This window comes from Malus sylvestris, chromosome 9 (genome assembly GCF_916048215.2).
Source record: "Malus sylvestris chromosome 9, drMalSylv7.2, whole genome shotgun sequence".
Classification (NCBI taxonomy): Eukaryota; Viridiplantae; Streptophyta; class Magnoliopsida; order Rosales; family Rosaceae; genus Malus; species Malus sylvestris.
In genome coordinates, this window is record NC_062268.1 from 651,542 (window position 1) to 665,577 (window position 14,036).

General features: G+C 38.8%; 3 protein-coding genes and 1 pseudogene across 3 annotated transcripts; 1 reads left to right on the forward strand and 3 right to left on the reverse strand.

The window, feature by feature from the left end:
* Positions 1 to 1,976: 1,976 nt before the first annotated feature.
* Positions 1,977 to 3,044, reverse strand: LOC126582495 (peroxidase 55-like; annotated as a pseudogene).
* A 1,548-nt stretch (positions 3,045 to 4,592) lies between these two features.
* LOC126634233 (peroxidase 55-like) lies at positions 4,593 to 5,947 on the reverse strand. The gene is made up of 3 exons (XM_050304736.1): positions 5,645 to 5,947; positions 5,366 to 5,557; positions 4,593 to 5,279 (listed from the first exon to the last, which is right to left on the reverse strand). Exons 1-3 carry the CDS (start codon positions 5,930 to 5,932, stop codon positions 4,704 to 4,706), a joined length of 1,056 nt encoding a protein of 351 aa, XP_050160693.1. The 5' UTR covers positions 5,933 to 5,947; the 3' UTR covers positions 4,593 to 4,703.
* Positions 5,948 to 10,132: 4,185 nt separating this feature from the next.
* LOC126583792 (uncharacterized) lies at positions 10,133 to 12,259 on the forward strand. Its single transcript, XM_050248313.1, has 4 exons — positions 10,133 to 10,385; positions 10,588 to 10,652; positions 10,758 to 10,956; positions 11,709 to 12,259. The coding sequence occupies exons 1-4, from the start codon at positions 10,257 to 10,259 to the stop codon at positions 12,057 to 12,059; spliced, it is 744 nt and encodes a 247-aa protein (XP_050104270.1). The 5' UTR covers positions 10,133 to 10,256; the 3' UTR covers positions 12,060 to 12,259.
* Positions 12,227 to 13,599, reverse strand: LOC126583793 (50S ribosomal protein L27, chloroplastic-like). Its single transcript, XM_050248315.1, has 3 exons — positions 13,177 to 13,599; positions 12,718 to 12,819; positions 12,227 to 12,623 (listed from the first exon to the last, which is right to left on the reverse strand). The coding sequence occupies exons 1-3, from the start codon at positions 13,495 to 13,497 to the stop codon at positions 12,441 to 12,443; spliced, it is 606 nt and encodes a 201-aa protein (XP_050104272.1). The 5' UTR covers positions 13,498 to 13,599; the 3' UTR covers positions 12,227 to 12,440.
* Between the last annotated feature and the right edge of the window lie 437 nt (positions 13,600 to 14,036).

Sequence of the window (14,036 nt, forward strand, 5' to 3'; positions counted from 1 at the left end):
TACCGAATTAGATGCGTTACAACGTAATCAAACTTGGGACTTGGTTCCCCTTCCTGCTGGTCATAAGCCTATCGGCTCCAAATGGGTTTTCAAAAGGAAGTACAAGTCTGACGGTTCTCTTGATCGTTACAAGGCTCGTGTTGTTGCAAAAGGATACACACAGGTTGAGGGAGTTGATTACCAGGAAACTTTCTCACCCACTGCCAAACTTACTACTCTGCGTTGTCTCATTACCGTTGCTGCTGCCCGTACTTGGTTCATTCACCAGTTAGATGTTCAAAATGCCTTTCTTCATGGCACTCTTCATGAAGAGGTCTACATGGAACCCCCTCCAGGTCTTCGCCGACAGGGGGAGAATCTTGTATGTCGGCTCAAAAAGTCCCTTTACGGACTCAAACAGGCATCTCGAACTTGGTTCACCACCTTCTCAGACGCTATTCAAAACGCCGGATATCATCAATCAAAAGCGGATTATTCCTTGTTCACCAAGGTTCGAGGTACTTCAATCACTGTTGTTCTTATTTATGTTGATGACATACTTATCACAGGAAATAATATCCAAGAGATGGAACAACTCAAAGCCTTTCTTCTCAAACGCTTCCGCATCAAAGACCTTGGCGATCTAAAGTATTTTCTGGGTATTGAGTTCGCACGCTCAGAAAAGGGAATTTTTATGTCACAGCGAAAATATGCACTCGACATTCTTCAAGACTCAGGGTTACTTGGTGTACGACCAGATCCTTTTCCAATGGAACAAAACTTAGCACTTACACCCACAGATGGAGCATTGTTAAATGATCCAACTAAATACAGAAGGTTAGTTGGGAGATTGATATATCTCACTGTTACTAGACCGGACATCGTTTATCCCGTTCGTACTTTGAGCCAATTTATGCACGAGCCACGAAAACCGCATTGGGATGCAGCTATGCGAATCCTTAGATATATCAAAGGCACTCCAGGTCAAGGTCTACTATTTTCAGCCAACAATAATCTAGACTTGAAAGCTTTTTGTGATTCTGATTGGGGAAGATGTCGTGCCACGAGAAGATCAGTTACGGGATATTGTATTTTTCTTGGCAATTCACTTATTTCTTGGAAGTCTAAGAAGCAAGATAATGTGTCCAGGTCATCAGCTGAGGCAGAATACCGTGCTATGGCAAATACTTGCCTAGAAATAACTTGGTTGCGATACATATTACAAGATTTACGAGTTCTCCAGAAAACTCCCGCTTCATTATTTTGTGATAATCAGGCAGCTTTGTACATCGCAGCAAATCCTGTTTTTCACGAACGTACCAAGCATATTGAGATAGATTGCCATATTGTTCGAGAAAAATTACAAGCTGGTATAATTCGTCCTATGTATGTGCCTACATTCCTCCAGTTAGCTGATATTTTTACGAAGGCTTTAGGGAAGGATCAATTTGTGAAGCTGCGAGACAAGTTGGGCGTTCGTAATCTTCACTCTCCAACTTGAGGGGGAGTATTAAGAATATATTATAATTAATGTATAATATTGTATTTGTCTAATCTAGGAAAGGCTATTCCATGAATTGTGGATCTCTTGTCTAACCTAGGAAAGGCTATTCCATGAATTATGGATCACACTTTATAGGATTAGAATCAGTTTTTTTGTCTTTTTCATTTTGTATTTGTATATATGGGCTCCTTACCCTCTGTTCTAAATAGACAAAATATTCAGCCATATCATTCCTATCAATCCCAGGAACTACCTAGCTCTTTCTTATTTCGTTAGCTTCAAATACTTACTTGTTTTGCAAGGATCATATGTATTTCCAGAGATTGAAAAAGATAGCAGATTTTCGTCGAAATAAGGAACAATTACAATTAACAATGAAAAACTTAAATTCCTGAGAAATAAATTCTTCTCCAGAGATTATCGGGTGCTTATTAATCCTACTAATTAGAACCAGTAGGTTATACCATGATGAATATTTCTTGGCTTTCGATGATCATGAATTGAAGGTGGTGCAGTCTCTCCTGACCTCCCCTTGAATACCAGTCTTAACACCGACTCTTCCAAGCTTCCTCATGGCAGCGACGAAGGCTCCATCGAAGTTACCTGGGTTCTTAGCAAAATCAAGGACAGTGGGCTGTGATGCAGAGTCGGATAAAAGAACCTGATCTGAGCTCAACAACCCTTTCCCGCCAACCAAGTTTTTGTAATAAACATTGTCAAATGTGAATGGGGTGTCAGGGTCCAAGTTGCTGATTGCGCCGGGGTCTGCCTCTTTGGAGCAGGTTACCATCAACCGCTTGGCATAGTCGGGATTCAGAGAAGGGTCGACAGGAGAGGACGATGAGAAGTTGTAGAGGCGGTCTGAGAAGCGATTGCAGTGTGAAACGCCTAGAGTATGAGCTCCGGACAACGCAATGACATCAGTTAGGGAAAGATTATGTTTGGCAAACATGGTATTGAGTTGCAACAGATCAAAGAACGGTTCTGGCAAGTTCCCAGCAACCCGTGATGCTTTCGAGATGAGTCCCTCATGGCGTCCCAATTCTACTGGGAACGAAGGGCCTCCTGCCTGCAGAAAATTTGAATGTGGAACATCAGAGAAGTAGTACATTGTCCAGTGGATGTGACAACTCAGGAGTCTCAAGACAACACTTACAAAGAATACACAATCCCGGGCAGCCATAGCCAAGATGTCAGCACAAGAGACGATACCAAGGCATTGTGCTTCCACTGCAGTCATGGAAAAATAATCGCAGAGTGCCCGCGATTGTGGGAGGCGCTTGGCGTCTCTTTATATCGACTGCCTGCTTCACGATGGATTCAACATTTGGACAACTAGAGCTGTAGAAGTTCTCTGCTAGTTGTCCCTCTGATTCCCTCCCCTGCAGAATCATCAAAACAAGGACCAAAAGCAACTAGACCTGTAAACGGGTAGGTTTATTGGGTTTGGGTCGGATTGAACCCGACCCGTTAAGTTAACGGATCATCCGAACCCAATCCGTTAAGCTAACGGATCATCCGAACCCGACCCGTTAAGCTAACGGATCACATGTTAACAATTATTATTATTATTTTTTTTGCATAAAGTTTATTTTTTGTTATTAAGACGTTACTAAAATTACTAAAATATTCTCAACTAACGGGTGCTAACGGGTTGATCCAAAATGACCCGTTATTTAACGGATTCATCCGTTAGCGACTCGACCCGTTAAGCATCCACTCAAATACAAATATTAACGGGTTGGGTCGAGTCAAGTTAACGAATTGGGTCCAAAATGTCAGGCCTAAAAGCAACCCTCTCGATACCTCCATTTTCTCTCTCTAGTTCTTATTTTTCTGTCTCTGTCTCTCTCTGCCTAATCTCCATTCACTTGTGAATCATTTTATAGTGACAGAAGATTTAAGGGAGATGACAAGGAAAGACAATGACATTTATCTATCCCTATCACGACGCATCTTGGAAAAATGGGTAGAGGAAGATCAAAGAAGACTTGATAACATAATTATTTGAAGATGCAAATAACCTACTGATGGTCCATTAGAAGATGTGACTATGGAACGAATGCTCAAGACAAAATGAGTAGAGGAAGACTTGGACAGAAACTTTAAGAAAGAAAAAAAATATGTAACAAAACCAAGCGCGTCCTACGATTCATCCAGCTGACTCCACTTAATAAGATAAGACTTAATTATTATTATTGTTATATCATAACATGTTAATTCAGCACACTCTTAATATGACTTTCACGCTAAGAAGTTCGAACTTTGTGTTTCACACTTGAAGTCATATGTTTATACATTTATTTGATGATTTGATTGAATTAGGTGATATTCATTTTTAGTACATAAATCATTTATAATTCATGTTTTGAAAATTTAAATGTCGTGTGGAATGGACACTCTGCCGTTTTAAAAAAGTATTTTTTTTTTTTTTAGTAAATGTGTTAATTTAAATATTAGCAATAGCATGTTACTGTCGTGCCCTGTCTGGCATAGTGTATAAGCATGCTCTGTAAAAGACCATAATTTTTCTAACAACTCTTAATTATTTACCCTAATTTTAATTTTTAATCATTTCAAAAGTGATACTCTTCTTTCTTTTTCTTTTTTTTTGTTTTTGTTTTTTTAAGATAGTGTGGACCGTGGAGGGTGAATCGAAGCTAGGATTACAAATGCATGCATGGGTAAATTCTATTTAACCACTTGAACTAAAGGTTCCTTACAACAGATAACATAAAAGGATCGGAGTTGGCTGGCCTTAATAAGGGCTAGGTTTTGGGTTTGGACCGAGTCTTGAGCCGGTTCAGAGCGTAAATTGCAGTTTTGCAAGAACCAAACCTTGTCAAAACGGGTCCAATAAAGCCTGAATCTGAATTCGGAACATCCCACAGAAATAAGGTAGAACCCGTGGCGGCCCTTTCAGGGTAGACCCTTTTTACATGCGTAAGCGTAACATTTTATTTTTCGTTCTGGAGCGTACAATTAGACACGTAACAGAATCAAATTTGTATCGTCTCATATCTAATTTATTATTAATTGTATTATTGGGTTGCTATCGTTTTCGGATTATCAAATTCAACTTCTCAATCCATAAACATTAACAATTAGATTTAGATTGAACCGATGTAGCTTGTTATTAATCGGATTATTGGGTTCGTATTGGATTGAACCAAAATCTGATCTATTGACAGCTCTACGTACAACATGGAATCCTGCTATCTCATGAATTGAAGGTGGTGCAGTCTCTCCTGATCTCCCCTTGATTACCAGTCTTGACGCCGACCCTTCCGAGCTTCCTCATGGCGGTGACAAACGCTCCGTTGAAGTTATCTGCGTTGTTAGCGAAATTGAGGACAGTAGACCGAGATGCAGAGTCAGAGAATAGAACCTGGTCTGAACTCAACAACCCTTTCCCGGCAACCAAGTTTCTGTAATAAGCGTTGTCAAATGTGAAGGGAGTGTCAGGGTCCAAGGTCATGACAATGTTGGGGTCTACCGCTATGGGGCAGGTTGCCATCAACTGCTTGGCGTAGTCAGGATTCAGGGAAGGGTCGACAGTAGAGGATGGCGAGAAGTTGTAGAGGCGGTCTGAGAAGCGATTGCAGTGTGAAAAGCCAAGAGTATGTGCTCCGGACAACGCAATGACATCGGTTAGGGAAAGATTGTGTTTGGCAAACATGGTGGTTAGTTGGTTGAGATTAAAGGTCGGTTCTGGCAAGTTCCCAGCCACACGAGAAGCTTTCGAGATGAGTCCATCGCGGCGTCCCAATTCCACGGGGAATGAAGGGCCTCCTGCCTGCAGAGAATTTGAATGCAGAACAAGAGATAAGTAGTACACTGTGTTGTGGAACATTAGTCATTGAGTCTAATGACAAGACTTACAAGGACTACACAGTCACGGGCGGCGACAGCCAGAATGTCAGCGCAAGACACGACGCCAGGGCATTGTGCTTCCACTGCTTGCTTTGCCTTGATCACGGTGTCAAACCCGTCTCCTGCTAATGAAAGATTATCGGCAAAATTCTTCTCTGCGTCCCCGTTTGGCGAAGCAATAATGATCGACGCATCGCATCCCTAAATTGATCAAACGATGTTGGGAACTTAAATCACTGTCTGGAACATTTTAAACACAATGCTTGGGATGCAAGTTTGCAACATTACCTCAACAAAGCAGTCATGGAGAAATAATCGCAGAGTCGCTGCGAGTGTGATAATCGTTTGATCTCTTTTCCGAGAGACTGCCTGGTTCACTATGGATTCAACATTTGGACATCTAGCGCTGTAGAAGTTTTCTACTAACTGTCCCTCTGATTCCTTCCCCTGCGAAAACATCATAACCAACACCAAAAGCAAGCCTCTCCTCCATAACTTCATTTTCTTCTCTCTCTCTCTCTCTCTCTCTCTCTCTCTCTCTCTCTCTCTCTCTCTCTCTCTGCGTGTAATCTCCATTGATTTAGGATTCTTATTTTATAGTTACAAAAGATGGAGGGGAGTTGAGAGAGACAATGACAGCCCTTCAAACCTATTTTGTCAGAAAATTCTAAAGCCTCCAAATTCCACCACTTTGATTAATGTTTCTAGTGTTTGGTTATTGGTCATTGTCTTGTAGAGCCATCTATGCATCCAAGTAACATTGGATGTCAAACTTTTTGGTTGTGAATATTTCAATTACTATGACTCTTGCATGGTTACACGAATTTGGACACGTGCTCTCATGTGTATGGATAAAACGTTGTTTAACTATTTAAGTTGCATATCCATAAAATTGAAATCATGTTGTCTTTTGTGGATCATAATACGTGAATTAGTAACATAACGTGACCATGCGACTTTCAGTACTAAAGGCTTTCTCCCTTTTTGTTGAACCATGTAAGTCATAAATATAAATACACACACACACACACATGCCCTTTATGCAATGGGATCCCCATTTTTTGAAGAAAAAAAAGGGATTAGGTGTGGGGCCCACTCCCCATCGAATTTCAATGATCCAAACGTCTATTTTGTTAGTCTTGATTCATAGATCTTCCTTGCAAAAATTTAATTCAATCTGAAGTTATTTGCCTAGTTAATTATCAAAATCAAATTTCATTGTTTCTTATATAACAAAGTATTCGTTCATTTCTTTAAACCCAATTAGATGTCTTAAATATTTCCGATTTGGCTAATATTTTGTAAGGATAATCTATGAGGTACAACTTGAAAAATAGACGATTCGGATCGTTAAAGTTCGATGTGGTGTGAACTCCACAACTAATCCCCATTTTTATAAAATAAAAAAAAATAGAAATCTCTTCCCTTAAAAGTTTCCTCTATATATATATATATATTTATTTATTTATTTATTTATTTATTTAACGTCATGTGTATGTCTTTGACCATTTGGTTGAATTGGGTCTCGTTGGCAATAGTTATTTTGGAAGGCAACAACTCCTCTTAATCGCTACTTGCTCCCTTAGTCATTACTTGCTAGCTTGAAATGAAAATGACAATAGGAAGGTGACTTTCATATTAATTAAGTTCTTATTTTCAAATTTTAAAAGTCGTGTAGAAATCAAATTCATCCATATTAAACAAGTGTATTTTCTTAGCAAATGTGTTAAATAAGTCTTATGCAATACTATGTGGAGTTTTTTGTAAATGACATTATCTCTCTACCAACTCTTATTTACCCTAATTTTAATTATTTCCAAAAGTGATTAATGACTTAAAATCAAAGAAATGATAGGAACCCTAATGCTTTTGTGGATTATTTGCACCCATCAAATTGAAATGTAAGCAGAGGTTGAGAATGTTTTAGATGGAGCCAAATTATGTGGCGCCATGGTCACCTGATCAACTAGTTAATTCGATCATTTAAAATCGACAAGTATACTGACACTCTATCGACAAACATGTCATAAATGATAATATATTTGTTAGTGGAATTTTTTGTGGCAGTAACTAATGACGTGACATTATTTACTAGGTGGCTAATCTAGTCAGCTAGTCAAGCAATTTGACCCAAATTTCTCTTGTGATAGCACTCACAAGCTATCAACTTGCATTTTGTACTGGATCCTCAATTATGTACCGTGAACACGACCTATTACACTAAGTGTAATAATACAATTGGTTGAAATTATTTTTTTTCATATTTTCATAAGTGCGTTTATTTGAAGTATACTGAAATCCAAGCATTCGTAAAAGAGTTGTCAAAGCGCTTCTTTGACACATGTTTCTTTTGAAAGTACTTATATGATGCAGATAACGCTTGTTAGTTCTTTTACTCATGCCTGCTAAACAAAAAGCAAAGGCGAATCATCTGCAAAGGTTGCTCACAATGTTGAGTAAATTAGCATCGAGGACAACCTCATTCTCTAAAGATCAGCAAAGAATCAACAAACTGGATTGGCATCTGCAGCATCGGCAGACGCAAGTAGTAGCTCGGGTTTGTTTTGAAGGATGTAGCCTTCCTTTTTGGCTTTCTTACGTTTACGCTGTAGCCCGAAGTTCTCCCCTCATTTTAACCCCTGTTAGGGTTCTCTGGCTGCACTTCTTGAGGGTAAACACTAACAATTCGTGTTAGCCTACAACACACAGCCTATCAAACCACCAACCATGACGAGTTGTGGAACTCCGGATCATACCTTCTTCTTGTCGGGTCCAAACTTCTCAAACTTAATTAACCATGCGGTCAACTAAAGAGAATATGGTGTGGTCCTTGCCAAGCCCCACATTCTTCCCTGCATGGAACTGATAGTTTGATGCTAAGGATCTTTGGATTATTCAATGAGTAGGAGTAGCCATAGCATGGTGAATTATTACATGTAACTTAGACGTGAAGTGTGGCGTTATCCTAAATTAATCACGAGAAGTCATGTAAAAAAATTAAAAATATTTTGAAATGCAAGACATGCTTAATATACTGTCTCCATAGCATCTTAATTGCATGAAAAAAAAATTATGAGTTAAGAGTGTAATTTATATGATACCGGTATCCTTTCGGCCTCAATGCCCCATCTTTCTCCATAACCCCCAATTTGTTAATTAGTAGTCCCAACACTTATTGGTTGCTTATGTAATTCAACTTAACAAGCAAAAGGTGTAATATATATGCAAGTTGAAATGAACTTATTACTTATGTAGTCTTTCTTTTTCTTCTATGAATTTTAAATTGTTAGTATGATAAGATTGATTAACCATTTTCATATTTTAATTGTTAGTATGTAAGATTGATTGATCATTTTCTAATTTTAAATTGTTAGTAGATAAGATTGATTGATCATCTTCTACCTAGGCCATGCCAACTCAACCTATTTCTCCTTTGTTTCCTTCCCTTTCCTAGTACAAATTAATTAGTGTATAAGTCATGTGATTGTCGTATGCTAGAATTATGGCTTCGTCGCTATTTCCACATGCATGCAATTCATCATAAAATAAGTATGAATAGAGCCTATAACAAGGCAATGCCTATCCCTTTCTAACAAACTCGGAATATTTTGGAGGAGATTCATTCAAGATGTATAGGCATATCTCTTTCTCATGACTCAAATAAGCTAGATAATCGCAAGTGTCTTGTAGCTTAGTTATTAAAAACAATATTCGTCCGTACACTTGAGGTTCGTGTCCGAATTCTCTTCCCCACATAATTTAGTGTTAATTATCCGTAAGATGCAACTTTAATCACTTTGTATATGAAATGGATCACATTAACACCAGGAGAAAAATCAGATTCAACAATAATTTTATCAAAATTCAAACTGTAATTTTCAATGATGGAATCTTTACAAAACAAACCCAATAATAATAATAATAATAAATTAAAACATTGTAAATGTGGAGAGTGGGATTTGCAGCCGACCTTTAATATAAAAACTAATCGTCGAGCTATAATTCTAAGGAAGATTGTTAGGTTTCCAAAAAAAAAAGAAAAAAGAAAAGGAAAAGGAAGATTGTTAGTGCATGGGTTAAATTATAGTCGATTATTGCTAGTCATTCTTAAGTATTTAGCAACAAAGTCGGCATGTTTCTGTTTGCTAGCGTATTGTATCAACTAAGATTAAGTATTTTGGATCTTTGACTAAGTTAACGAGTGGAAATCGGTGACAGAGAGTCTATCATGATTCTTATTTTAGAGAGAGTTTGCTTAGCATTTTTTCATTCAGCGAGTAGGTATGATAAAAAATTTGAATTACATCCTGACCAACTAGTAATTATAGTACAATTGTTTTATGGAGAATAATTACATGTAACTGAGACGTGAAGTGTGACTTTATCCCAAATCAATCGTACAATGTCATATGAAAAATAAAATATATTTTAAAACACGGTACTAACTCTGTAGCATCTCATTTCGTAAAAAAAAAATTAAAAATCATAACACATCATGTAATTTAAAATTTTAATCTCTCAAGCATTGTTTTTTTTTTTAAATAAATATAAATCCATAAAATTTAATGGCCTTTCATGAACTCTATGTGAATTTTGAGTGAAATTATTAAAAATATGCCTGATTTAGAGGGCCGAAAATCAAAGACGACGCAACCAAATAGGCCCATAAATATATGGGCTTATCTTTTGGTTCATATAGTCAACCATCGAGCCCAAATATCTCATGACGTGGACTGACGAGGACGAAGCCCGAAAGGAGTACGCAGTTAGAACTTAGAAGCCGCTCAACGTTCCGTTCGGTTGAAGCATTGCAATCTGGCGATACGCGATCAAAATTCAAACCAGTCTCTTCGCTCAGGGCTCACAGTAGAAGACCAACAGTCGGTCTAGCACAACGGCCATGGCGTCGATGGATGTAGAAGAAGCAAAATTAGGGTTTCCGCACTGGAAACCCCTCCGTCGGAAGTTCGCTCCCGAATCTCCTTTCTTCGCATCTGGAAACATCGAGAGGGAACTGCTCGCCAAACAGGTTTACATTTCTCTGTAATTTGGTGTAAATTTTATGAATTTTGATTTGCGTCGCTCGGTCCGAATTTGAACTGGGGTTTTTAATCATCGAACGCAATTAGGAATTAGCATTTCAAAATTTTACTTGCACATTCGGCTGAAATGAATTTGAATTTTTAAATTTGGTTGCTTTTTGCTTAATGATTTACTGTAATATTGCGTAGATTGCGTTGGATTTAACCGAAGACGAAAAGCATCAGCTTCGAGAAATGGTAGATGAGGAAGGCAGGTATTTCATGTTTCCTGGTTATAAGAAATTTGTGTACTACTGTAAGACACTATTGTTTTCTGTTGCTTTTTTCCTGAACGTGAAGTGTGTGGTTTGATTTTGCAGGGGGTGTTTCTGTCCGATTGTTGGTTGCGGTGCTCGCTTGAGTTCCTTGGAGGACTTTGAAGATCACTACAATGCACGGCACACTGCGTCGTGTTCTGTGTGCTATAGAGCCTACCCAACGTCGCGGTTGCTCAGCATACATGTATCTGAAGCACACGATTCTTTCTTTCAGGCGAAAGTGGCACGCGGCTATCTCATGGTAGTTACTCTTTATCTTCCTCCTTGATCCGTGTTGGAACTGTCTGATTGAGTACGATTGTATGACATCTGTCTTGTCTTTTGAATTTGAGGAAGTAATGGCATATTGACAGTTCCTCTCTCATTTTTACCAAAATGTCGTTGATTTTTAACTACTGAGAACCAAAAACAGAAGACAAACATGACGGTAGAAGTCATTTCATGGTTTTATTTTTACTGATAGTGAATTGGCTAATAACTTGAATCCTTACCCTAAACTGCATATCATTATCCTTCAAAGTTTCAAAGAACTCTTTAAGTTCAGGTTTGGATTGTACTTAAGGATGAAGAATTGATCCGCTATTTGTCAAAGCTCATGGATTTTTCTAGATAATATCTTTGTTAACATACAATCTTGTCTATAGGGACGCTTCCAGGTTTATTACTGAAAGAATGTTTTGCTTTTACGTTTCTATGAATGTTTTTTATTTTTTAAAATATTCGAGTTCTGTGTGAAGCAAACACAAAATACAGGCATTGTCATAGAATACAATTTATACTTTTCTTTTTCCCTTGAATTCCTCGTATTACACCGTGACTAATGCTCGTGGTTTTTGCTAGATGATATGGTTGTCTATACCTAATTACCCATGCTTTGTTATTTGCATCCTGAAGTGATCATCTTAGTTCAAAGATGAAAGATTTCTCTATCTTGTGTTTGAGCACACACTGGTTTAGCTGTTTTAATTTTGTTTGGATGTCTGTGTTTAACAGTATGAATGCCTTGTGGAAGGCTGTGGTTTGAAGTTCAAGAACTACAAAAGTCGGCAGCAACATCTGGTGGACAAGCATAAATTCCCCACTTCATTTGAGTTTTTCAAGAAGGCTCTTCCTTCTAAAAAACAGAGGCAGAAGAACCAACGCAGACAAGCTACTTCGAAGAAGGCAGAGTCATCTAGTATGCAAGTAGATAACGAAACCATGGATGGCCTTGTTTCTGGCGTCTCCAAATTAAGCACATCAGACTCGACCCCTTCAGCCATCAGCTTTGGTCGTAGACCCACTCGTGGCATGACATTCGTCCCAAGAGCTGTTCAACGTGAGAAAAAACCGGACTCCACATAAGTTGGAACTCAGGGAAGGATGTTTGGAAGATTTTGAATGTTGTAGGTGATGATTATTAATCGTTCTCTAGAAATTTTCCGTGTATCCATCCAAAGTTGACCAGTTAGGAGTCAAACAGCTTACGTAGAAACATTCTTCTTTTGAAAGTGTTGTTGAAACTCAGCAGCTATCGCTAAAATTTTCTTTTCTTTTCATTTTCATCGTTTGAGATTGCGTACGTAGAAACATTCGTGTTCATAAGTGCTTTTATTTGAAGTACACTGAAATCCAAGCACTTGGTAGAAAAGTTGTCAAAGCGCTTCTTTGACACATGCTTCTTTTGAAAGTGCTTATATGATGCAGAAACGCTTCTAAGTTCTTTTACCAAAAGATGAGCATGAATCAACAGACTGGATCAGCATCTGCAGCATCGGCAGACGCAAGTATTAGCTCGGGTTTGTTCTGAAGGATGTAGCCTTCCTTCCTTGCTTTCTTACGTTCGCGCTGCAGCCTGAAGTTCTCCCTCTTTTTAACCCGGTAGCTGTTGGGGTTCTCCGGCTGTACTTCTCGCGGGTAAACACTAATCTGCAGATAGTACAAATCAACGATTCGTGTTAGTATGCAGCACGCAGCCTATCAAACCACCAGCTACGACGGGTTTCGGAACTCCGGATCGTACCTTCTTCTTGTCGGGTCCAAACTTCTCGAACTTCACCATGCCGTCGATCAAAGAGAAGATGGTGTGGTCCTTGCCAAGCCCCACATTCTTCCCTGCATGGAACTGATAATTTTGATGCCAAAGAAAACATACAAGTCACAACATCATTCTATATTTCTATTTCTACATGTGACAAAGCTACAATACCACATTTAAAATGATTTCGCTTTTATTTTTGTTTATTGATTCTCTTTTAATTTATCGATATAGAACCGAACGCAATAACATTCTAAGATTTATATAACCGATCCTACTTAATGAAAAAATTGCCTTATGAAATTCAAATGCCGAAAATAAACATGCGTCTAAACGAAATGAACACGCACATAAATTAGTAAATCCGAACACGACCATTTGCCACAAGTACCCAAATTCGAGTTCGACACAGTTCATTTCCTTGTCAAGTTGTTTTGAAGTTACCTTGGTGCCGCGCTGGCGGACAATGATGGAGCCAGCCTTGGCGACCTGGTCGCCGTAAATCTTGACGCCGAGCCTCTGCCCTTTGGAATCGCGGCCGTTCTTTGTACTCCCGGCTCCTTTCTTGTGCGCGTTTTGAATCGTCAATGGCAGTCGCTGAGGGCCCGACGACACTAACGATAGCTTGGGACCCACTTGCAGAGAACCCAAGTCGCCTCTGAGGAAGGACGAGGAGGACGAGCAGGAGGCGGAGGTGGAGGTTGGGCGGAGAGACAGCCCTCTGAAAGCTCCGACGACGTTGAAAGCCATGGACGCAACCGCCATTTCTGAGAAATTATTAAGCTTTCATAAACAGAAGAATGTGAATTTGTTGACACTTGACAGCCTTATCTGGAGGCTGCTGATTGGGTATCCCCGCCGGAGAGATTTTTCAATCATTACACATAGTAGTACATTATGTATCGTTATATAAATGGTGGGATAAATGTGTTAAAAAGTTAATAACTTAAAAAATAAAATTTCTCAATACTTACGTAAAAACAAGTGGTGTACCACTCGTATTCCTGTCCCAACTAAAAAATTTTTCTCAGGAGGTTCTAATTTTTATTTGGGCCGCTTATACTAGTCCACTGGGCTTGAACTACAAGCCTTCAACCACGAGAAGGTTTTCGGTGTGCTATAGTTGGGCTTTGAATAATTTGATTTGAAGACCTTTTTGGCTTTCTCTTTTATAATTGTTCAAGTGATTATAATTAGCCATTCTGATAAAGTAGATAAATTTGAGTAGAGATGTCTTTGCCAACTCATAAGGGTTGGGTCCGTGTGAGTTGGAAGTTGTAGCTACTTTCGGCCGGATAATACTC

What these genes read in the sequence shown, in the direction of transcription:
- LOC126634233 (XM_050304736.1), bottom strand. Translation starts at nt 5,932, where the DNA reads ATGGAGATTACACGCAGAGAGAGAGAGAGAGAGAGAGAGAGAGAGAGA. An exon ending in TCCATGACTGCTTTGTTGAG is followed by an intron (nt 5,558 to 5,644) that starts GTAATGTTGCAA and finishes TGATCAATTTAG; the next exon opens with GGATGCGATGCGTCGATCAT. An exon ending in CCCGTGACTGTGTAGTCCTT is followed by an intron (nt 5,280 to 5,365) that starts GTAAGTCTTGTC and finishes AATTCTCTGCAG; the next exon opens with GCAGGAGGCCCTTCATTCCC.
- LOC126583792 (XM_050248313.1), top strand. Translation starts at nt 10,257, where the DNA reads ATGGCGTCGATGGATGTAGAAGAAGCAAAATTAGGGTTTCCGCACTGG. An exon ending in GGGAACTGCTCGCCAAACAG is followed by an intron (nt 10,386 to 10,587) that starts GTTTACATTTCT and finishes AATATTGCGTAG; the next exon opens with ATTGCGTTGGATTTAACCGA. An exon ending in ATGGTAGATGAGGAAGGCAG is followed by an intron (nt 10,653 to 10,757) that starts GTATTTCATGTT and finishes TTGATTTTGCAG; the next exon opens with GGGGTGTTTCTGTCCGATTG.
- LOC126583793 (XM_050248315.1), bottom strand. Translation starts at nt 13,497, where the DNA reads ATGGCGGTTGCGTCCATGGCTTTCAACGTCGTCGGAGCTTTCAGAGGG. An exon ending in TCCGCCAGCGCGGCACCAAG is followed by an intron (nt 12,820 to 13,176) that starts GTAACTTCAAAA and finishes CAAAATTATCAG; the next exon opens with TTCCATGCAGGGAAGAATGT. An exon ending in TTGGACCCGACAAGAAGAAG is followed by an intron (nt 12,624 to 12,717) that starts GTACGATCCGGA and finishes TACTATCTGCAG; the next exon opens with ATTAGTGTTTACCCGCGAGA.